Below are 22,923 nucleotides of genomic sequence, written 5' to 3' on the forward strand. Positions count from 1 at the left end.
TCTATCTATCTATCTATCTATCTATCTATCTATCTATCTATCTATCTGTCTATCTGTCTATCTATCTATCTGTCTGTCTGTCTGTCTGTCTGTCTGTGTAAAACGATATTATTTTCTGAAATAGAATCCTCTAAATTGAAAATGATAAAGATTCAAGGTAGTTTTACAATTAATAACGGCAAATATTTTTGCTTTATTTTGCTGGCAATTTATTTGTCAAGTCAATAAATGAAGGATGCGTAAATAAATAACACGAAGAAAGAAAGAAAGAAAGAAGGAAAGAGAAAGGACAAGACAGGATGAAAAGAAAAACGGTACGTGGAACATTTTTCTCAGTTTTTGTTTCACGCCGGGGACTTCTCCGCTGACGGACCGCAGAATGACATAATGGTAAACACAGTAAGGTAAGTGTGGATTTATTTTTCTCCAGCAGGTCTATATGACACCGGTTTAATCCGCTGCTAGTTTTTTAACACTTTTCTAAAAGAAAACTCAGGATATAGTTATAATAAAAACAACGAGTTTGTGTGTTTTTAAAGTGACATTGATGAAAGATTGAGAGCGGCTAACGCTAGCTGTCGGCTCTCTTCATTACTCAGGGATAAACTCGGGCCTTAAGCGGAAACATTCCCCGGCAGGTAACCAGTTATGAGTGATTATTTTTGTTTGTGTTGGCTCAAATAAGAACATTTAATAGTTATTAAATCCTTGCTGACCGTCGCTTCACCTCTGTCATTACGGAGATGCTGACTCAGGAGAGGCAACACAAACACTTCAGTGTTGGCAAATACAAACCTCGTGAACCATATTTACAATCATGACACGATCTTTATGATAAACAGTTTTAAAGCTGTCTTCAAATAAAACACTGTCAATTTGAAAGTAGCGTTCAGACTCCAGAGAAACTATGTTTCGGTCAAATATTGCTTTCTTGGTGTGTTTCTGTTTACAGTCACAGCTGGATCAGCAGAATTTACCTCATGAACAAGATAAACCAGGGAAGGAGTTAACAGTGTTATCAGTAACATAGCATGTTACATGCATGACACTTGTATGTGCTGGGTGGTAAAATGTTGTCCTGGAATATGAGAAAGAATTATCAATAAAAAATGAGCTTCATTTATTTAAAACACAAAGCGTAATTTCTTTAGTTATTTTCAAGTCAAAACCACCTGCAGAGGAGAACATGCTTTTGTGAAAGATTTGACTTTCCCTAAATAAAAACTTGACGTGAGTCGATGTTCATCAGATTTGCCTTTGGTCCAGTTTTTACAATGAAATTTCAAATAGACTAAACTAACCGAGAGAGGAATAGGGCGTAAGATTGAGAGACAGATTGGTGCAGCTTCCACAGTATTGCGTACTCTGTGCCGGTCCGTTGTGGTGAAGAGGGAGCTGAGCTGCAAGGTGAAGCTCTGTTTATCGGTCAGTCTACGATCCCACCCTCACCTATGGTCACAAACTCTCGGTAGTGACCAAAAAGAATGAGATTGCTGATCCAAGCGATTTCTCTGCAGGGTAGCTGGACTCTCTCAGTTATCCGGGTGAGACTTGAGTAGAGCCTCTGCTCCTCCACATCCTGAGGAGCCAGTTGAGGTGGTTCAGGCATCTGGTAAGGATGCCCTCTGAAGTCCTCCCTAGGGAGGTACTGTAATAGGAGAAGACCCCTGGGACATGATAGAGATACTGTCTCTCAGCTGGTCTGGTAACAAACACCTTGGGGTCCTCCCAGAAGACTTGGAAGAGGTGGCTGTGGAAAGAGACGTCTGGGCCTCACTGCGCAAACTGCTGCACCCGAAACTTGACTCTGGAGCAAGCAGAAGAGGATGGACGGAGCTCATAAAAACCTTAAGGTAGATCAAGATCTAATCAAACATTAATTTCAAAAATAAACAAACCGTTATTAGAATGGTGACACAAAAAGTTCGCCACATCAAATCCTGGCCGGGGGTCTTTCTGTGTGGAGTTTACATGTTCTCTCCGTGCTGCGTGGGTTTTCTGCAGGTACTCCAGTTTCCTCCCACAGTCCAAAAACATGCATGTTAGACTGATTGGTAACTTTAATTTGTCCCTAGGTGTGAGTGAGAGAGTGAATGGTTGTTTGTCTCGATTGTCTCCATGTGTCCCTGTGATGGACTGGAGACCTGTCCAGGGTGTCCCCCACCTCTCGCACCGTAATTGCTGGATATGGGCACCAGTGACCCCCACGACCTGGAATGGAAGAATCGGGTAACGATAACGGATGGAGATGATGTCCACGTTATTAGGACATCGTCTGGACTTTTGATCTAAATGATCTACATGCACCTCAGTTAAATCTAAGACGGTTCCATAATGCAGGGAGTGTCCTACAGAATTTCTTGTTTTGTCACACACCTCAGTGTGCAGACCAGCCGGGGATATACATTTACAGATGATGACTTTTTTCCTCGATCAATTCTAATCTCATCAGCACATTCTGTCTGCTGACTTAACCAAGTTATATCATTACGTCCTCGTATGTATCTGTAGCTGCTGGATAATGTCTAAATCATTTAAACATTTTAGAACATGTGAAACAACTTTGTTTTCAAAAATCATACCAAAGCATTCACAAGTGCATGTTTTTAGTTTCATGGAAGAAGCTGAATTCATAATAAAACTGCAAACATAGATTAAATGTAAACAGAAACAGATTTGAGGAGATTTTGTACAAAAGCTTTTTTATTTTATTTTTTATTTTTTTAGTTTTATCAGTGCACATTGAGGTTTGAAAGAACTTTAATTTTTTTTTTTTTTATTTCCTTATGCTGTTGTTTGGATTTTGCTCCATTATAAATTACACCACTGATTGAAAAGAACTGTTTGTGTTAAACAGCACGTTACATTCTCGTTACGTTGCTGTTGTTGGATGTAACTGTGCACATAATTTCATTCCACCTCACGATGCGTGTGTTATGTGAACGACAATAAACCTACTTGAACTTGAACATTCTCGGACACATTGATCTGGTATCTGTTGATATCAGGTGAAGATCTTTTTATAAATCTGTCATCAGACTGTTAATGCTCAACATCTTGCATATGAATCATGTAGAAAATGCATTAAAAAAACTTTTTTGTTTAGGTGTGTCCACATTTTTGTTTGGCAAAATTGATGAGATTTTAAAGCGCTGACTGAACACGATCAGTAAAAAGAGTTTTATGTTGCAGTGAGTCTGTACTGGGATTTTCACAGTTGGTTTGTTTGTGATTCAGTGTTTAGAGGGAAGTTTGATGAGCAACCAGTGATGATGATTCATGGTTACATCAGATCTGGATCTGTAGGAACATGTCATGCTAAATACGATGGCGTGTGGGTGTTAACGTGATGATGTAAGATAAAACGGTCCATTCTAGACATAAGCTCTAAACATCCATCCATCTTCTGTTCTTTGTTCTCCTTTCTGGGTCGCGGGGAGCCTAGTGCCTTTCTCCAGCTATCATTTTGTGAGGTGGAGGACACCCTGGACAGGTCTCCAGTCCATCACAGGGACACATAAAGACAAACAACCATTCACTCTCTCTCAGCTAGGGACAATTTAGATTTATCAATCAGTCTAACGTGCATGTTTTTTGTCTGTGGGAAGAAACTGGAGTACCTGGAGAAATGCCACGCAGCATGGAGAGAACATGCAAACCACCCAGACTGGAGGGCGATCCCTTATCTCTGAGCAGCAACAGCTCTAACCACTGCTCTTCCATGCTGCCACTTTAAATATAATGTATAAAATAATTTGTCTTAAACAATGAAATCATATAATTTTTTTATATATCGGTATCTTGAATAAAATGTCAAATATTCTATTTTTTCCACCATGAATGCCAGAGCAGTGATGTAATGGTCATTAAATAATTGATATCTGTAAGAGGAGAAAATCAATAGGAGTGTATATAAACAGTAGATGCAGTGGAGAAAACGAGACAGATGGGTGGATGGAGAGGAACCCCACCCGGGCCTGGTTCCTCTCCTCTCAGTTCAGTGATAAGCAGCTGAGCAGGAAGTATTGTTCCACCGGGACACGTGAGGGAGGACGAGCATTTCTGTTCTATCATAGTCTGTTCTGCTCAGAGTGTAGAAGATGCTGCTGCTGGTAGTTTGAAGCTCATCGTCCTTTTTTCTAACTTTTGTTTTGACAAAGTCTTGGATCAAATTAACTGAACCAGTAGAAATGAATCAGTGTCCATTTAACCAGCTGCAGGTTTTCTTTTTGTTGTCTAGTGTTTGCGTGTCTTGACTTCCTCTTTCTTTGTTCTCGTTTTGTTGCAGTGAAGCCACAAACGGCCTCAATCTGTTGACCTTCTAACCAACTGGCTGGCCAGAATGATGGGATTCTGCTGCTTTATTTTTGACCCAGAGTGAGTGTATCTGACGGAGGATCTTAGTTTTCTGTCCAGATCAGATTGTTTTCTGGCCGTGACACTTGTGTCGTGGGTCTGACATGAAGCTGCAGCGGTTGCACTTCCTCAAAGAGAAAGCAAACCCTCGATCCTAAAGCCTGAAGACAGGAAGGAAAGATTTTTAAACTGAAGGAAGCCTTCAGATGAAGAGCACAGCTCAACTTCTGGCAGCAGTGAGGGCATTTAGCAGATTTTTTAAATGCTCATCTTGATATTTCGTCATCACAGCTAAAAGGTTTGCATTAGTCCCTGACTGCTGGCTTTGCCTCTTGGACATGTGGATTGTGAAAACAAGGCTTCTTCGCTGGTTTTGGAAAACAACCTTGTAAAGGGGGTTCTTGCTCAGGGAAAAGCCACTCCTGGTGCAGCCATGGAGGGTCTGGAGCAACTTGACGTGGTGGGCAGTATCAGCCCGGCTCTGGAGGCAACAGAGGACTTCATCCACTGCATGGATAGGATGCAAAGCCAAGGTCCACACCTGGCTCAGACGAACCACCGGCAAGCTCAAAGGCAGCCGAAGCAGCTGCAGGATGTGTCCAGTGCTGCTCTGGGGAAGCTGAGCTCCAGCGGGGTGTGGAGTCTGCTGGCTGGTGAGCAGCCGGAGGTCGGGCCTCTGGGCCTGGCCTGGGCCGACAATGTCAGCGTGCTTGGGCTGGGGAAGGGCTTGAGGCACGGCAAGAGAAGCCGAGCTCGGTCTACCAACGACCTGGCGGCCCATATCCAGGAGTGCAACAACGCTGGCAACTCCTCATCCAAGTCGGTGTTTAAAAAGGGACACAACCGGTCCAGGTCGGATGTCAACTACCGTCCGTCTGCGTACACCGACAACGGACTGCCCACGGTGGACTGCAACACGCTGAAGAATATGATCCTCAATCAGCAGCGAGAAGGTGAGTTCACTTGTAGTTTGTGCAAGTATGTACATTTGATTATTTAGATCAAAACGTATCTGTGTTTCTGTATCACTAATATTAGTTTCAAACCAGCGAGTTTGCATTCACATCACTAATCCAGCGTTTTCACTTTAATCTGGTAATATTTCTCATGTTTCGTGAGTTCATCCGTGTTTTTTCGAGTCTTAACTTTCTACGGGGGGGGGGGGGGGGTGTTAAAATTAGAATTTGTTCGCCAGTCTATTGCTTTTGTTTGACTGTTTGATTCTTGAGAGTTTAAATATGAAACAAATTCAAATGACCAAAGCTGTAAATTGTATTGAACCCATCCACTAGAATTTTGGCACAGTGAACGTGTAAGTGTAAATAATTTTACACAAGATTAAAAGTTCTCGACAGGTGAGTCAGTGCAAACACAGTATCAGCTAATGCTTGTGCTCTTGTATTTTTGCGTTACATCAAAACTCGTACCAAAGATAATTTATAATAATTAAAGCAAAGATAATTTAAGCAGACTTAATTTCTGTCTTTTTCTCCTGCATCCTCTAATGCTGTTAACATCTAATCTATTCATTACCACAGCACGCACCTGCTGATTTTCATGAGGTAATCAGTGTTATTTCATTCTGCCCCCAGTAATTGGACACTTCTGACTGTTTTCCAGTTTGTGTGAACTGATCCTTTAAAACCGCTGCTTTTGCCTAAATGGAGATTTGTGGCGTGCGGAGCTGCTTTCATTGAAGATGGGGTCCTGGCCTCTGGTGACCAAATCATTGAGCCTGAAGTATTCTTAATTCTCACCAGAAGGCTGGCTCCTTACCTGCACACACACCTCCTCCTCCTCCGCTCTGATCGGCAGTCCGTCCACTGAAAAGCTTCCTCGGCCTTTGAGAAGCTCTTGCAGGACAGACGGCGGGACTCTTTGTGCTGCAGATCGGGGCGTGTGCTGTACTTGGGCTGAAGCCTCCCAGAGAAAGAAATAATGATAGAAGATGATGATGATAACTTAAAATGACACAGCTGTGTCGCTCCATATTCAGACAGTGAGCCAAACACACACACACACACACACACACACACACACACACACCCTATTTGTTTGTGTGTTTTGGCCATCTGAAAACCTAAGGAGATCCTAAGGGATCCTGAGGGATAATAGCCTGTAATCCTGTCAGCAAATGGACTCAAATGAGGCGAGAGAAGAGGCAACCCAATTACCCGGCCCCTGATACAGGCAGGATTATTTAGTATTAGCATACGTGTGAAAAGATATGAGGCCGTTTAGTTTGGCTCGATGCGTACTGAAAGAAGAGGAGGAGGAAGAGGACGGTAATAAGCAGAAAGGCAAAGTGATTTAGCTCAGCCTCGCCGTGTCTCTCCACTGAAGTAAATAAGAAGAAAGAGCCTGTTTGCCTTTCCATTAGTGACAGCTGGAGATGTTTAGAGAGCTAATGGAGCTGATTATCACAGTTTTACATAAACAAAATGCGTACTGTACATGCATATAGCCAAACAAAGTACGTTTAAACCTTTTAAGGTTTCATTTAGGTTTGAAAAGAGGAAAAAAATCTCTTTCTCAAGATTGTAATATTTTTCTCTTTGTAACATTTAAAAACAAAGTAAAACAGTGAATCAGTTAAAGAAAAATACATAACTTGTAGCTCCGTTTCATTAAAGCATGCAGAGGACTGCCCAAGACATAAATCAGACGTAACCATTTTGTACAAAAACTGCACGAAGCCTCGACCTGTCCGACCCTTCAGCTGCGTGACCAATAGTGTATTTTCCAAGGCTGGTGATGATGTCAGTCTTTAGAAATCAATGCAGCTGATGGCTAATAAATAATGCATAAAAAATATACATTGTATTTTATTTGTTTCTCATTGAAAGGAAGTCAGGATTAAGTGGATACATAAAATGGAAGGAAAGAAACTTTGGAATCAGGGGAGTTGTGAGAGTCTATAGAAAATAAATCTGCTCAGGAAGACGGAGTTCAAAGATGGATTAAAAAAAAGAGTAATCTGATTGAATCTTTTGGTAATTTTCCTTCACCTGACAAGCATCTACAGTGGTGCTTGAAAGTTTGTGAAGCCTTTTATATGTTCTATATGTTAAATATGTAAAATTGACCATTGTCCTCAATATGTCCTCAATTGTCCTCGGTGGTTAGCACTGTTGCCTCACATCAAGAAGGTCCTGGGTTCAATCCCCGGTTGGACCAGGGGCCTTTCTGTGTGGAGTTTGCATGTTCTCTCCGTGCTGCGTGAGTTTTCTCCAGGTGCTCCGGTTTCCTCCCACAGACCAACAACATGCATGTTAGACTGATGGTAACTCTAATTTGTCCCTAGGTGAGAGAGAGAGAGAGCGAATGGTTTTGTCTCGTTTGTCTCTGTGTGTCCCTGTGATGTACTGGAGACCTGTCCAGGGTGTCCCCGCCTCTCGCCCAGTGAATGCTGGACATGGGCACCAGTGACCCATAAAACAAAGGATGAAGCGGGTAAAGATAATGGATGGATGGATGGATGGATGGATGGATGGATGGGATCATAGAACATAGTGCAGTGGTTATCACTCACTGGTAAGGTTGCATTAGGAAGTTGGGCTCCAATTCCTTCTATATTTATTTGTGATATAACAAAAGATAAACTACAGCTGTAAGCTCGAGTTTGTCTTCATGCTGATGACAAAAGATTTTCTACCAAATCTGTTTTTCTTTCACTGCAGTTTGGCAAAAGTTTTTCCAGTCTGCACAAACGTCTGATGGGTTTTGTTCCGCTCGCACAAAATGGCTCTCGTTTCTCAATCACGTCATAAAATTCAACTCGGCTTCTGCATTTTCTTGTTTCTGCACTGATGTCCAAAGAAAAAGCAACGATCTCACCCCGTGAGCCAATAATCGACTAAACATCGAATAAGAATTTCTCTCACTTTAACGTTTCTCTACTAAAAAGAACCATTTGCTACGTGACAGAAAAGACATAGCTTACAAAACATTAATTTGGTTTCACAAGCTCTGTGTGTTTTCAGTTATTTGGTCATATGAAGGTGAAAAAGCACGAACACATCTACAGTAAAGCAGAGTTGATGATTTTTATTTCAAGGTTTAGTCAAATAGATGTTTGGGTTTTTAAGTTTCAACACGTAGTTACACTAATTTATTCTAATGCTGTTGCAGAAATAGCCACGCACCCAAAACAATCTTGCAACCTTATCCTCAAAGGTGTATAGCCAATTAAGGCCTTAATATCAATGCATTTTTTTACTTGCAGATATTTAAACTAGTTCTTACCGGGTTAATGTTTAACCTAAAATAAATCACTTATAGTAGTCAACCTGACAAACCTGATTTAGATGTGAACGCCCTCCACACTCTTGTTTAATTGGTTAAAAACATGCATTTTGTTTCTTTGATCTACTAGATCTCTTTCCTTGAAAAAAAGGTAAGTCAATTTATAGTTTGGTTAATGTGAGGGGGGAAAGTCCGGAGTCTCATCAATCTTACCAGAACTGTAGCAGACGTGGCGTCACTCCAGGTCACAGACTGTGCATGTTAACAAACCATTTGCAAAAAGGAATGAATCAATATGCAAATCTGTTTAACGCCATACAGGTCTAGTAAATTAGACTTCACGCTTGGGAGGGTCGAGATGAGAATTAGGGGTTGTTGTGAGGAAACCTCCTTGTTTTAAATTAGCTTCGTGTCGTCTACCTGTTAGGGTTCGGTATCACACAGTAATAGTCCCAACACTTCAATCCTTCAGTCTCAGGGCCAATAACTAACTCCCCAGTGTTTAAGTTAATTCTGCTGCCAGTTTCTCAATAATGTAACGTAGTAGTTTAAAATTCACCACGGATTTCCTGTTTTCTGGCTATTCTAGTTTATTGAAATATCAATCTGTCTTTTAAACTAGGGTCATTACTTTTCTCTCCTTGCTCATACTGGGCTACACCAAACCCTGCATAAGACTTGTTAAACACTGACGTGTGTTTTATATTTGTCCCTGTTGACCTTTAACAGTCCATCCATCCATCTGTCCATCCATCCGTCAGTCCATCATCTTGTTCTGGACTCAGGTCTCAGGGGCAGCATCTTGAGCAGGGAGGTCCACACATCTCTCTCCACAGCCTCTTCCAGCTCTTCTGGAAGGACTCCAAGGTGTTCCCAGGCCAATAGAGAGACATAGTCTCTCCAGCGTGTCCTGGGTCTTCCCCGGGGTCTCCTCCCAATCGGACATGCCCGAAGCACCTCCCTAGGGAGGTGCCCAGGAAGTATCCGTAGCAGATGAACCATCTCAACTGGCTCCTCTGGATGTGGAGGAGCAGTGGTTCTACTCTGAGTCTCTCCTGATAACTGAACTTCTCACCCTGTCTCTGAGGGAGAGTCCAGCTCCTGCAGAGGAAACTCATTTCAACCTCCTGGATCCACAATCTCGTTCTTTCAGTCTCTACCAGAGTTCATGACCAGAGCAGAGGGGAGGAACGTAGACTGACTGGTAAACACAGAACTTTGTCTTACAGCTCAGCTCCTCTTCACCACAATGGACCAGTACAGAGTCCACAATACTTCAGATGCTGCACCAATCCATCTGTCAATCTCACGCTCCATTCTTCCCTCACTCCTGAACAAAACCCCGAGATACTTGAACTCCTCCACTTGAGGCAGAACCTCACCCTCGACCCGAAGAGAGCAGTCCACCCTTTTCCAACTGAGGACCGTGGCTTCAGGTGTGGAGGTGCTGGTTCTCAACCGAGCTGCTTCACACTCGGCTGTGAACCGCTCCAGTGAGAGCTGAAGATCACGGCACGATGACGCCAACAGATCGCATCATGTGTAAAGAGCAGAGATGAATCCTGAGGCCACCGAACTGGACTCCCTCCACCGACGTGTCCTTGAACATCAAAATGGGCAGAAAGCAGCTTTAAAGTGTTTAGGGTTAGTGTTAAGCTGCATTTCTGCTGAATTTGTTGAATCGAGTTTTACTGCGTCAATGATTGACTGAGTAGTGTTGGCACCATCGAAACGTCAAAGCAAAACGTGACAGTTTAGCTTTGGAATGTCCTTGAAGATGCTTGTTGAAGAGACATCAAATATGTAGGTGATTCTGAGTTTTTAAACAAACTGAGAGGCTGACATCAGCCGGCCAGTGTAAAGTTCTTTATATAAAACAGATCATGAACACATGTCCAGAATCATCTGTGTCTCTTCTCTCTTTCTGTGTCCAGCTGATAAAAGCAGCAGAGGCAGTGTGGTGAAGCAGGGGGAGATGGAGCAGCGTGAGGGTCCCCGGGGCCGCTGGACACCTTGCTACGTTGAGCTGACGTCGTGTGAGCTCCGGCTCTACACCCTGGACACCAGTGCCAATCGGCAGCTGGGCACCGCCTACTCCCTGTCGCACTGCCAGAGCGTCGTCTCACCGGCACCCTGCAGCCAGTCCGTTCAGGTCAGCCAGCCCGGCGACCAGCGCACGCTCCAGGCGGTGTTCTTCAACAGCACGCGTCTCCAGCTGAGGGCGGCGAACCAGTGGGAGGCCGTGGAGTGGAGACGGTTGATGTGGGAGAAGGTTCAGGCAGCCAGACCTGTAAGGCAACAAATTCAGGTGGAAAACCAACATTTCACCAATTTTCCCACACCCATGTCACCCTCCTCATCACCCTCTCCGTCTGGGCTCGACACCCGACCGGACGGCGACAGCGACACCTCAGCCTCAGGGGAGGCGTCTCTCTGTCTTCAGTCTAATTCAGGAGGCCTGAGCAGACCCACCACTCTTCCTTTGCTCACCCAGCGCTGCCAAGAAATCCTCAAAGCTGGACCGCTTCACCTGTTGATGGATCAAAACAACTGGCGGGCTTTTACCTTTATCCTAACAAGGTCTTCCTTCCAGGCCTTTCCTACTGAAGGACGCACATCTGTGTCCCAACCTGTCCTCCAGTACTCCTTGGCATCCTGCTTGGCTGTGCAGCATGACTTTGAGCCAGAGAATGAAGCGTCACGGATGGATAAAGGGAATTTTTTTCAGGCTGTTTTCTCCAAAGAGGTACTGAAACTTCAGGCAGACGATCGTCTCAAGGCTCAAGAGTGGGTGAAGGCTCTACGGGAGGGGGTCGTCAAAGCCCAGAGGCCTGCAGAAGAAAAGACGGGAGAGTCAGGAGAAGGACCTCAAGACCTCCAAGGAGTGCTGCTTAGATCCAAACCCACGAGAGACCGGCGGCAGAGAGAGGCCCAGCGAGCCAAACGGCAGTCCGTCACCACCAGCTTCCTCAGTATCCTCACCTGTCTGGCTGTTGAGAAGGGGCTGACTGCTCAGAGCTTCAGGTGTGCAGGTAGGTGGTCTTTACAAACACACGCATACATCATCACTAGATGGAGTGTTGTTCATCACCCAAGCTTCAAGGTCACAAATCAAGGTCAAAATTAAAACAACTTATTTGCTTGTCCCGACCATAACTTCTGTAAAAGTGAACACCGCTGAACAGCGTCGCATGCACTTTTCATTGCTCCAGCAAGTCAAGGTCACAAATCAAGGTCAAGGTCTTCACTTGCTATAGATTGCTGTGCTGCTGTATAATAGTTGTTTGACGGGTGAGTAATGTGCCATATTTGGTACTCTTGTTAAACAAGATTGGACCGTTAATGTACAAAAAGGAAACTTACGATGAGGTCGTCGCAGGAGGGAGTTCAGTTCTAACTGCAGAAAACAACTTTCCCAAAAAATATCAAACTTGTGTCCAAAATGTAAGTTACAGAAGGATTTGAGAAAAGGCACTTAGGATTATAATCTTTTCAAACTGCATAAAACACTATCTGCATTTACAAACTCAATTTCTGCTACGATAAAAACAAAACAGTCAAGATCTTATGTACACCAGAGATTACAGATATTTTGCTAACAGTACAGACATGTTGTTCAGACATGGACAAAAAAATTATCACTGGGTAAAGTTAAAATCATCTTTTCACCTTAGAATGTGCTTTAAATGCATTTTTAATATACAGATGAGCTGAGTCCACCAGGACCTTTTCTTTCTTTAACAGTTCCTCCATAATCACTCACTGTTACTTTTTCTCGTTTGTGTTTGGGATCAGACCAGTAGAGTAACAACTCAGAGGGGATCAGTGGAGGAGTACGTTTTTATGTAGCGGGTGCAGCTTGTGGATGGAATGTGGGACAGTGAAAACAAATCTTAAAAGTGACCAAGTATAAAAGCAGTCGATGTAACATTTGCTCCAACTTATTAATGTGAGTCGTCGTAGACGGTTGAAATTAACTTTTGGAGATTGATTTTACTCTGGACGTCCTTCCTGGCTCAACCGCAGACACCGAGCTGCCACAGCCTCTGAGCGGAGCAGAGAGCTGCCATGTAGGGTGCCTGGGGGAGCAGGTGGTGGGGGTTCAGGGCCTTGCTCAAGGGCTCAGAGTGGGGCAAACAAGAGTGGAGGCAGGTGTGGGTGCTTCACCTTTACCACCCACATTTTAATGTTGTTTGTCCAGGGAGTTGAACCAACGACCTTCCGATCACAGGCCCACCTTCTCTAACCTCTGCCCCACCACTCCCCACTCTCTGTAAACTGACATTTGTGACTATCGTCCTAAACGTCTCCCCCGGGTGCCCCACATGCAGCTCTCTGCTCTGCTCAGAGGCTGTGGCAGCTCGGTGTCTGCGGTTGAGTCAGGACGGGCGTCCGGCGGAAAAACAGTCTCCAAGTCGTCGTGCGAGAGTTCACTCTGGCAACCCCTGAAGAAGGAGCAGCTGAAAGAAGGACATTTTTTAATCCCAAATATGCAGAAGAAGAAAAAAGTTCTAGAAACACAACTTGTTTTTATTTATTTATATTTATTTACGTTTTCAATGTGTTCGTCCAAGATTAAAAAGATAATTTAAGTTTCTTTCTGTTTTTTAGCTACTTTTCAGCTGGTTTTTTTTTCTGATTTCAGCTTTTTTCAGAAAATTTCTACGTTTTTTGCTCATTTCTGCTTCTTTCAGTCTAATTGTGTAAACTCGTTCTTTCTGCTTTCTTCTGCTAACTTAGGCTTGTTCTTCCATTTCAGCTACATTTTTTAGCATTTTCATAGCTAATTTCGGCTGTTTTCAAATAAAGTTTTTCGTGGTAATTTTTGCTACTTTCAGCCCAATTAACTTGTTTATGCTAATTTCAGCTTGTTATGCTCCTTTCTGATTTGTTCTGCTAGTTTCAGCTCTTTCAGCTACTATTTAGCTATCTTGATGCTGTTTTTAGCCTTTTCATGTAATTTCACATTTTTTAGCTCATCTCAGCTCTTTCCGCTTTCTTCTGGTGGTTTAAGCTTCTTTCTGCCTTTTCAGCTATTTTTTGCTAATTACAGCTTTTTTAAAGCTAATTTCCTATTTTTTGTGTTAATTTCTGCTCATTTAAACAGAGTTCAGCAAATATGTGTCCTTTCTGCTTTCTTCTGCTAACTTGGGCTTGTTCTTCCATCTCGGCTACATTTCAGGATATTTTTTTTAGGTAATTTCAGCTGTTTTTCAGCAAGTTCTTCTGCAATAAGCATTGGTGCTGCATTTTCGCAGGAAATGTGATTTCTCCAGTTGAATGTTTTAACTACAAGAATTCATTTGAAAGGTTTTTTTGGTCATGTCTTGCTTCTATCAGCAAGACAAACTTAACCTTCTTCTGAGTGTTTTCTGCTTCAGATCAGGGTTTTCAGTTTTCAAGGCCTTTTTCAGATTAGGATTTCTTCAGCTCCCACCTCCTTTAATAATATTCCAGTTAATCTGCATTGGACGTCTCCGTAAATGGCAGGCGGACCTGTGGCTCTCCCTGGGCGTGAAACGTAGGCGCCCTCTCTCTCTTAGGAGGGCTTTGAATAATCACCACTCACCTCCTTTTTATTTGTAACAACTGGCTTATTAATGCAGGGCGGCCTGAAAGGACAGCTGAACCAGGAACGAGGACGGAGGCCGTCTGGGGGCAACTGATGATAATTGGTGGGCTTAAAGCATCGGTGGAGGGAAAAATAAAATGGATGAATGAGTGAGTCAATAAATGAATGAGCGTGAATGAAAGCAGCCCCGGGATGCTCCAGTGGTCAGCTGTGAGCGCGGCTGTTTGTTGGAGCGGTTTGTTCAGAGCTGGATGGATTGGACAGCTGGATACGTTTATTTTCTATACAGCTCATTTATTTCCCTCCTTTCTCTCCGTTTCTTTCTCCACTTCATTCAAGCTTTCCTCTCTTAGTGTCCGTGTTTCACGCTGTACCCTGCATTCATGTGACAATAACCCTTCTTACCCTGCCGCACTGGTAATTAACACAACTTAAGTCTTTTAGACCATTTAAATAAAATCAAATGAGTTTTCATTCCACAGGTAATTTTAATAAATGTATATATTTTAATTTATTTATTTGTTAAGCATCCAATCTTCTAAATGATCACCATCTTCAAGACATGACGGCTAAATTGTACCGTAGACCGGGTTATTTCTCACCATTTCTATCCCATTTCTCTCACTTTCCACTTGTGTAAGAGGTTATTCTTATTGAGACAAATGTTTCTGCATTTAAAAATGTTAAAAGGGAACACAAATAATAGACATTTTCCCAGTCTGCTAATAAAAAATTCCAAACTCTGAACTTTTCAACATTCTTGGTCTTTTCATAAACATCCTGATTATGCTCCGATATTCCTATTTATCTGCAAATAATGGTACATACATAGTCAGTGTTTCCCCTACCATTATTCAAGGAGGGTGCCCTGCCCTGTCAACAGAACCAAGCCCCCCCACCCCAACCAACAACTGCCGCCACTAATGTTGCACTTAGCTAGCGGGTAATACAGGTGGAGCACCCGCCCAAGACAAGTAACGCAGGTCCTATGTTGTATTTGACTTTTTTTGGGTTCATTTGGCTACGTTGACCACCATGTGTGAAGAAAACCATACACCAATAAAAAACTGTTCCATCTTTATGGTAGCACAGTATAATACTGTGGGGTTAATTTAAAAAGAAATAGTGGAAGATCAGTCAGGACAAAGAATGTAAATGTGTAGGGTAAATTTAAAATGACCCTAAATCTTTTTCTGGAGGACTTTACATCAGGATGGTGACCTTGGCCACCTTATATTAGGCTTTGGCTGCTCATCTGCCTCCCCAGTTGTTAGGGTTGAAAGGGCTGGCTAGTTTAAATATATGTAGCGGCAGCCATCTTGGATGTTGATGTTGCAACTCTATTTTTGATAGGGACTTTAGATGCAGTAACACCAAAATGGAAGTCGGGACATCACTTTTTAAAAGTTTTCCAGCTCACAAGATAGACGGATGGAGGGTTTTTCCAAGTTCCCTCTTTGCTCCGTGACGGGGGACAATTAAAACATCTGGATTTCATTTAGAAGGACAACGTGTTGAACGTTTGTAGAATAATTCCCACGTAGACTTTAATGTCAACGTTAACAAACACATAAAATGCATCACATGTTGAATAGAAATTGGACAATTTTACTATTGCTTTATAATTGTAGAGAAATGTACCGTTAATGAGGTTTTATTCATTTTTTAACTATTTAACAAAAATGTTGATGTAGTTTTAACAACAAAGAGAAGTGATTCTTCATGAACAGGAACTGAAACAAATGACTAAATTTATTTCGCTGCTCAGATTTGTTCACTTGAACTAAATTAGCAGAAGTTGAATCAGGTCCCCGAGGCTCAATGGGATTAACTTGTATAAATAAAGGCTGAATGAATGAATACAGACGCTGGTAGTTGTATAAATGATCAGTTTGGGGCTTTTTCGTCAAATATTAACGAAAAACAAAAAGCTCCATAAACCCTTTTTAATTTTTGGTGAGATATTTTTGATGGTATTTGAGTGGATTGTACAAAGTTACACGAAGATGTTAAAACCTCACACAACTTGTGTGTTATGTGCCCTATTTTTAGGCAATCTTTACAACAATACTGGCTTCATTTTTTAATTTAACGTTTGTTTAACCTGCATTAAAGACTATAGGTTCTTTCATAAAACTGTTCAGTGAAATGGCAGTAAAGATGGATCTGGTTGGTTATCAACCTCCAGGAGAACTTGCCACGTTCTGCACAGACCGAGCTTTTAGAAATGAGGCGAGCATCAGAACCAACAAAAGACTGGAGCAGAACTCAGCTGGGTTGACAGAGAACACTATGCTTTAAATGTGACGGACTTCTGCCTCATATCATTTACAAAACACGACAAATCTCAGTTTAGTGATTGTCTTTGTGGTTAACTGTTTTTAAACTAAACACAAAGTTGCTGTTTATCATCATTGAGCTTTCTTCTATAATTAATCATGGTCACACCGACCATGTCATCACTTCTTCACGTTTTTACGCTGCAATGCTGGTCTACCTTTTATTTATTTATTTAACCTCCATTTATACAGGTTAGTCAAGTCAACTTTATTTATAAAGCACATTTAAAACAGCAGCTGTTGCCAAAGTTAGACTCATTGAGTCACGACTCATTGTCAGACAACAATACACAACAATAAAACGCAATTAAAATAAAAATAGTGTTATAAAAACACTGACTGTTAGCAGAGTGGTCCCATTAGCAGCTTGATGATAGTGATGACTGTGGCAATGGACGATGATTGCCCTCAAGAACCGGGTTCAGCAGACACAGAACATTCACTGTTCCCTACGGAACCGAACTGTTCGATAGAGTTCGCTCCGTGCAGATGGAGGATCACGGAGACAGCCGCCATGACAGGCTGGAGCCTGAGGCGGGAAAGGGGCTGGAAAGTACAGATGGACTGCGTAGATCTCAGTGAGTTCCCTGTGGACCGGAGCGGCTCAGAGAGCGGTGGGTCTTATTGAACCATCCTGCTGGACCCGTGCACCGTGTCATCCTTTGCAGCCCGTCTCCCTTCCGCCGCTCCCCACTTTTCATATCAACCGTTTCGGCTCTGCTACTACCTTTATTCACAGCACAAAGGTACATCAGGAATGGGTTGATTTCAACCCGCCTCGCCACCGTGGTACATGCGGCAGTTTAGAAAGCACACCGAGACGACCAGAAGGCGTCCAAGTCCCGACTTGAGGCGTTTTGTGAAGGAGCCCTGAAAGGACCGTGATATTCCTTACAAACTATTTCTGGTGCTAACTGTCAACACGAAACACTGATACTGGGATTTTTTTTTTGTTTGCTGTTGTTTGAATGGAAATTAGATGATCTAAAGAAGACACTATAAACAGGAGTTCTTGATGGCTGCAGCCACAGGATGCATCTTTAGTTTCCACTGTTATTTCTTTGAACTTGTTTCAAGTCCAACCTTTGCATGCGCAGAGATTGTGTAACATCAAAATGTATTCAGCTAATAAGAAATGGAAACTGCTGCTTTTGAGTTTCCTTTTGAAGGAAAAGTTTTTGTTTGAAGGCTGTGACTCCCCATCACCCTGTAACCCGTCTTTACTTACGCACAGTCACACACGAGTCCTTATGATGGTGGCCCCTGTTGTTGCATTGAAGCACGTTCTCAGGCCCCCGTCGGACCACGTGAGCCTGTTGGACCGAGGGCTTCGGGTGAAGTGGAATCAGTAGATATGAAGGGAACTGAGGAAGTAGGAGGCAGGTTCACATCAAAAGATTGACAGTCTCTTACTCGCAGTCCATCATTCGAGTGTTTGGTCCGTGTGAATGGAAAAACATCAAAGCTTGAGCTTTTCTTGTCTTTGCAGTTTTAATTCGCACATGTACACACACACACACACACACACCAGTGTCCTGTCGGAGGTGCGGTGGTTTGAACCAGTGGCGGGCAGATGAAAGCGTGAGTCCTCTTTTCGCCCTGATGTCGCCTCACTCTCTCTCTATCAGTACCTCTGGGTCTCTTTCCCAGTGTGAGCGAGTCAAAGTGACCCTCTCTCACTACAGAGAGCCGCAGTACAATCGGTGGACCTTTTGAGCTACGTTTGAATTCCCATTCATCTTTCCTTCTGTCCCGCTTCCTCTTCATCCCACAAGGATGCATAAAAGATCAGAGACAAGTGGAAAATTCACTTGTTGCTCCTCTCACAGCGCTGGACGATGTTTAAAGCTGAGACTATAAAAAGTTATTCTACAATAAATTTTAAAGAAGCTACGTTGTATTATTTGGAAACCTTGCCTACCTGGTAACATCAGAAATAAGCAAATGGACACATTTGTGAAAATGAACATTGTGTTGTCTAAAAACATAATAAGGTTGCTGTGGGCCCTCCAAGGAAATATCTGAGACTTCTGGATATATATTTTATTTAAATGTGCAAAAACATTTTTATTAAACGTCTATTATCAAATTTGACTGAATTATTAATAGGCTGATTGGTAACTCTAAATTGTTTCTAGGTGAGAGAGAGCGAATGAATGGTTGTTTGTCTCGATGTCCCTGTGATGGACTGGAGACCTGTCCAGGGCGTCCCTGTGATGTCCAAGGTGTCCCCCGCCTCTCACACAGTGATGGCTGGACATGGGCACTAGTGACCCGCATAATCCGAAAGGAAAGTGCGTGTGTGTATGTGTGTATGTGTGGATGGATGGATGGATGGATGGATGGATGGATGGATGGATGGGTTTATGTATGTATGGATGGATGTATGGATGGATGGATGTGTTTATGTATATGTATGTATGGATGGATGGATGGATGTGTTTATGTATATGTATGTATGTATGTATGGATGGATGTGTTTATGTATGTATGGATGGATGGATGGATGGATGGATTAGAGCAGATCAGGATCCTGTAGTCTGGATTGGTGACCTCCGCCTGAAATAGATCAATCAAATATCAGTATCAGCCTCAAGATTGATATCTTGTGGCCGATATTAATATTTAAATGGGCTGGGCCAATCATATTTTGTATTATTTAAATAAATCTGAATTATAATCATCTTTATTGTTTATTTTACCAATCCTATATGGAAATATGGGTTCAACTCAACTTCTTCTTTCGGCTTTTCCCTGCCACAGCGAGTCCTCCTCCATCTCACTCTGTCCTCTGCTTCCTCTGTCCTCACTCCAGCTACCGTGCACGTTTCCCTCCTCGTGCTCTTCAACTAACAGTCGCATAATTTCCGCCGGCGCCCTGTTTGTCAACAGGTGGCGGCCGTTGTTAACTCGGGCCTCGACCGATCCAAGAATGTTTCACTATGATGACCTCACATTATAAATAAAGTAGCATCGCATATCAAAAACCAATAAATTCATTACATTGTGTGTGTATATAATTAAACATTTATCTTTGTTCGCTCCATGTTTAGCTTATAATTTTAGTACTTGTATTTGTCAGAATCAGGTCGTTATATGATTCATAATTAAAACACCATGGAGTGCTTGAAGTGTGGTAAACATAATTTCACCACCACATGTTTGCACATGTGGGTGTGTCGTCCTCTGCTGCTCGTGATATAGAATTTGAGGTCAGGTCCAAAGGTTGCTTTCTGGTTCTGCAATGTTTTCAGGCTTTTTAGGTATGCGCCTTTGTTCCTGCGGTCCCCACAGAAGCGGACCAAATTGGAGGCTGTAGTTGGCCAGAAAACTAAACTGATGGTTAGCCATTTCCTCGAAGTGACACAGTGTTTCTGCGACTGTTAACCATCACCTCAGCGAGCTGGCTTACAACCAGAGGACTGAAGGTTTTTTTACAGGGCAACCACCTCAAAACACATGCATGACCTCACTGCTATATTAAGCCTACCTATAAGTGAGTTATACATTTACTGTATATTTTATCTTAAACTGCTCAGTGAGATAAGACTATTATTTGTTTACCCTGATTCTTGCTCAATAATCCAGGTAGAAAAATCCAACAGGTCCTCTGGACGGGTTCTTTGTGTTGAAACGTTTCGTCTTTCATCCAAAGGACTTCATCAGTCCGAAGAGCCACAACAAACTCAGTCTTATAAATAACTCCTTCACATAGTGGGTCAACCAGTTTGCTGGTGCTCAGATGGTTTCTGGAGTCCACCCTCCCCCCCACCGACTCGTTTGAGGCACTCATGGCCAAAGTAAGTTTGGATTTTTCTACCTGGATTATCCAGCAGGAATTGAACCCCTTTGACCATGACTGGCTCAAATGAGTCGGCGGGGGAGAGGGCGGACTCCAGAAACCTTCTGAGCACCATCAATTTGGAATAAGGCTGCAACAAAACAAAATGTGGAAAAAGTGAAGCGCTGTGAAAGCGTTCTGGATACAATGAATATATACACACTTGTATAAACCAGCCACTCCGATCATTTCAAGGAACTGTGCTTCATTGTTTTTATATTGCTTAAAAGTATAATTTTAAATGATTGGGGTGGTTTAAGGCCACCATTGGCCACCCCCTGGCTCCTCCACTGCTCCGGATGGAGGATAAAATGTCTCCCTCCACCCCAGGATCCGTCACTCTGCGTCGTCTCAGACAAGAAAAACAAAAAGCTCCCTCTGTTCTCCACAGAGTAACGCCTCATCACTTGAATATCTCGCACCAGAAACATCTAGGTTCCAGTCCAGAAAAACACTCATCTCCAAAACTACAAGCATTCACTATTTAAACCTCTCAGCAACGGGAGATATTGGTGTACTGCTTGTGACAAACCTTAATTATTTTTTACTTTTAGGCATCAAGATAGTTTCATTTCAAGGCTTAGCCTTCCTTGAAGGAATGAATATCACCTGCTGTTTTTAACGCCACAGTTTTAGACCAAACTTCTAATGGTTGTATTTGTTTTCATGAAAACGTGACGATAACTTTATGAAGAATGTCACGTAATTCTGTGCGACCTTACCTGAAGGGCTTTCAGTGCAAACACAAAATGCTTAGTAAAAGTGTAGCTGCAACAAACACTTTAAATTCCGACTTCTGCGCTGCAGTGAACGCAGCATGGTTTGAAGTTAAAGTTTGGAGACACTGCAGAAAAGAATGCTGACTTTTTGTACTCTGAACCGTAAAAACTGTCTTTGTTTCCTGTGAAAATCTCAAGTGCTCCCTGAATGATATTTTCAAACCTATAGTGGCCCCCCAGGAAATAACAGGGTTGTGTGGTTTTGGAGTTTTTCAGTTTGCAGTGACTTCAGATGCGATGTGTCCTCTCTAAAGCGAGGAAGATGAATAACCATGGAGCTCTTTTCCCCAATGGTGGTGGGACTCCCAGATGGTATTCACTACAAAAAGCCAAAGTCTTGACCCGGTCCTTCAGACCCTATATTCCAAACTAAATGAGCATCTACAGGATGTGCCTTAACAAGCCCGATTCTTGAGGCCTCACCCCACAAACCACAGAACTCAAAGAACCTAAAACCACCATGCTGGTTGCCAGACACCACACAAGTCTGAAGGCCATACTTACTTTATTATTGTTTGCTGCCAAGAAAAGCGGGTGATCATGTAACTGTGTCCGTGCACATATGTTATCCAAATATCTCCTGAAGCAGTGCACAGAATTTATTGAAGCTCAAAACGTACATACGACGTTTAAAATCATCCCAATTCAAGATGTCACAGCTAAAAGCTAAAAAAGTTACAAAAATAGCTACAATTTAGCCACTTTTCCAGATATTGAGCTAACCTTTGGTGTGCTAGTGGTGAAGAATCATCCAGGACATACTCTGAGCCAAAGGTAAAAAAATAAACTGGAGAAATGTAATTTCCTATGAAAATGCAGTGTGAATTCTGATTGCATTGATTTTAGCTGAAAGCTGCTGAAAAAAGTTTAATCGCTACAAACTGTTAAGTTTTGAATTTGAACAGCTGACATTTGCTGAAAGCAGGGAAATTAAACCAGAAAGCAGCAGAAAAACAATAGAAATGTGTAAAAAAAAAAAAAAAAGAGCTGAATAGAGCAGAAATGTAGCAGAATATGCTAAAATAGGCAGCGAGGCCAAATAGATTAAAAAAATCTAAAATTAGCTAAATGAAACTGAAATGAGCAGAAAAAAGTTAAAATTGGCAACAACGACAAAAAAAAAGGAAGCTGAAATTTTTAAAGTCAGAACAAACAAAAAGTGGCTGAAAAAGCAGAAAAATGTTGAACTTAGCCAAAAGAATCTGAGAGGAGCAGAATAAAAGGTGAAAAAAGCTGCAGTAAGCAGAGCGAAGCTGAAAGATGCTGAAAACATCACAGACAAGCTGATAAACAACCAAACAACAGCTGAAATGAGCAGGAAACACAGCACCAAGGGTTTGAAGGACGTGGAGAGCTCCATTCATGTTCAATGAGAAAAACATGGCCGACAAAGGTAAATTTGTCAAAAAGTTAAAATTGCACAAAAACCAAAAGTCACGTCAGGAACGTCCTGAACGTTTTGCTCTATGAACTGTTGAAACAGAGCTAACGTTGTGGAACAAGTTACCATATTTTCCGCCGTACATGTCGCTCCGCCCTATAAGTCGCTCCGCCCTGTAAGTCGCTCCGCCCGGTAAGTCGCTCCGCCCTGTAAGTCGCTCCGCCCGGTAAGTCGCTCCGCCCTGTAAGTCGCTCCGCCCTGTAAGTCGCTCCGCCCGATAAGTCGCTCCGCCCTGTAAGTCGCTCCGCCCTGTAAGTCGCTCCGCCCTGTAAGTCGCTCCTCCCTGTAAGTCGCTCCTCCCTATGTCGCTCCGCCCTATAAGTCGCTCCGCCCTGTAAGTCGCTCCGCCC

At 42.7% G+C, this 22,923-nt stretch overlaps 1 protein-coding gene across 1 annotated transcript in view; it reads left to right on the forward strand.

Annotated features, from left to right (window-relative positions):
• The first annotated feature begins 4,732 nt into the window (after window positions 1-4,732).
• plekhm3 (pleckstrin homology domain containing, family M, member 3) overlaps window positions 4,733-22,923 on the forward strand; it is a 46,665-nt gene continuing 28,474 nt past the window's right edge. The window contains exons 1-2 of the mRNA XM_037686227.1: window positions 4,733-5,309; window positions 10,536-11,633. Coding sequence (XP_037542155.1) covers window positions 4,790-5,309; window positions 10,536-11,633 — 1,618 coding nt within the window. The 5' untranslated portion in view covers window positions 4,733-4,789. The remainder of the gene's footprint in view (window positions 5,310-10,535; window positions 11,634-22,923) is intronic.

This window comes from Nematolebias whitei, chromosome 13 (assembly GCF_014905685.2).
Source record: "Nematolebias whitei isolate Nwh7 chromosome 13, NemWhi1, whole genome shotgun sequence".
In the NCBI taxonomy this organism is placed as follows: domain Eukaryota; kingdom Metazoa; phylum Chordata; class Actinopteri; order Cyprinodontiformes; family Rivulidae; genus Nematolebias; species Nematolebias whitei.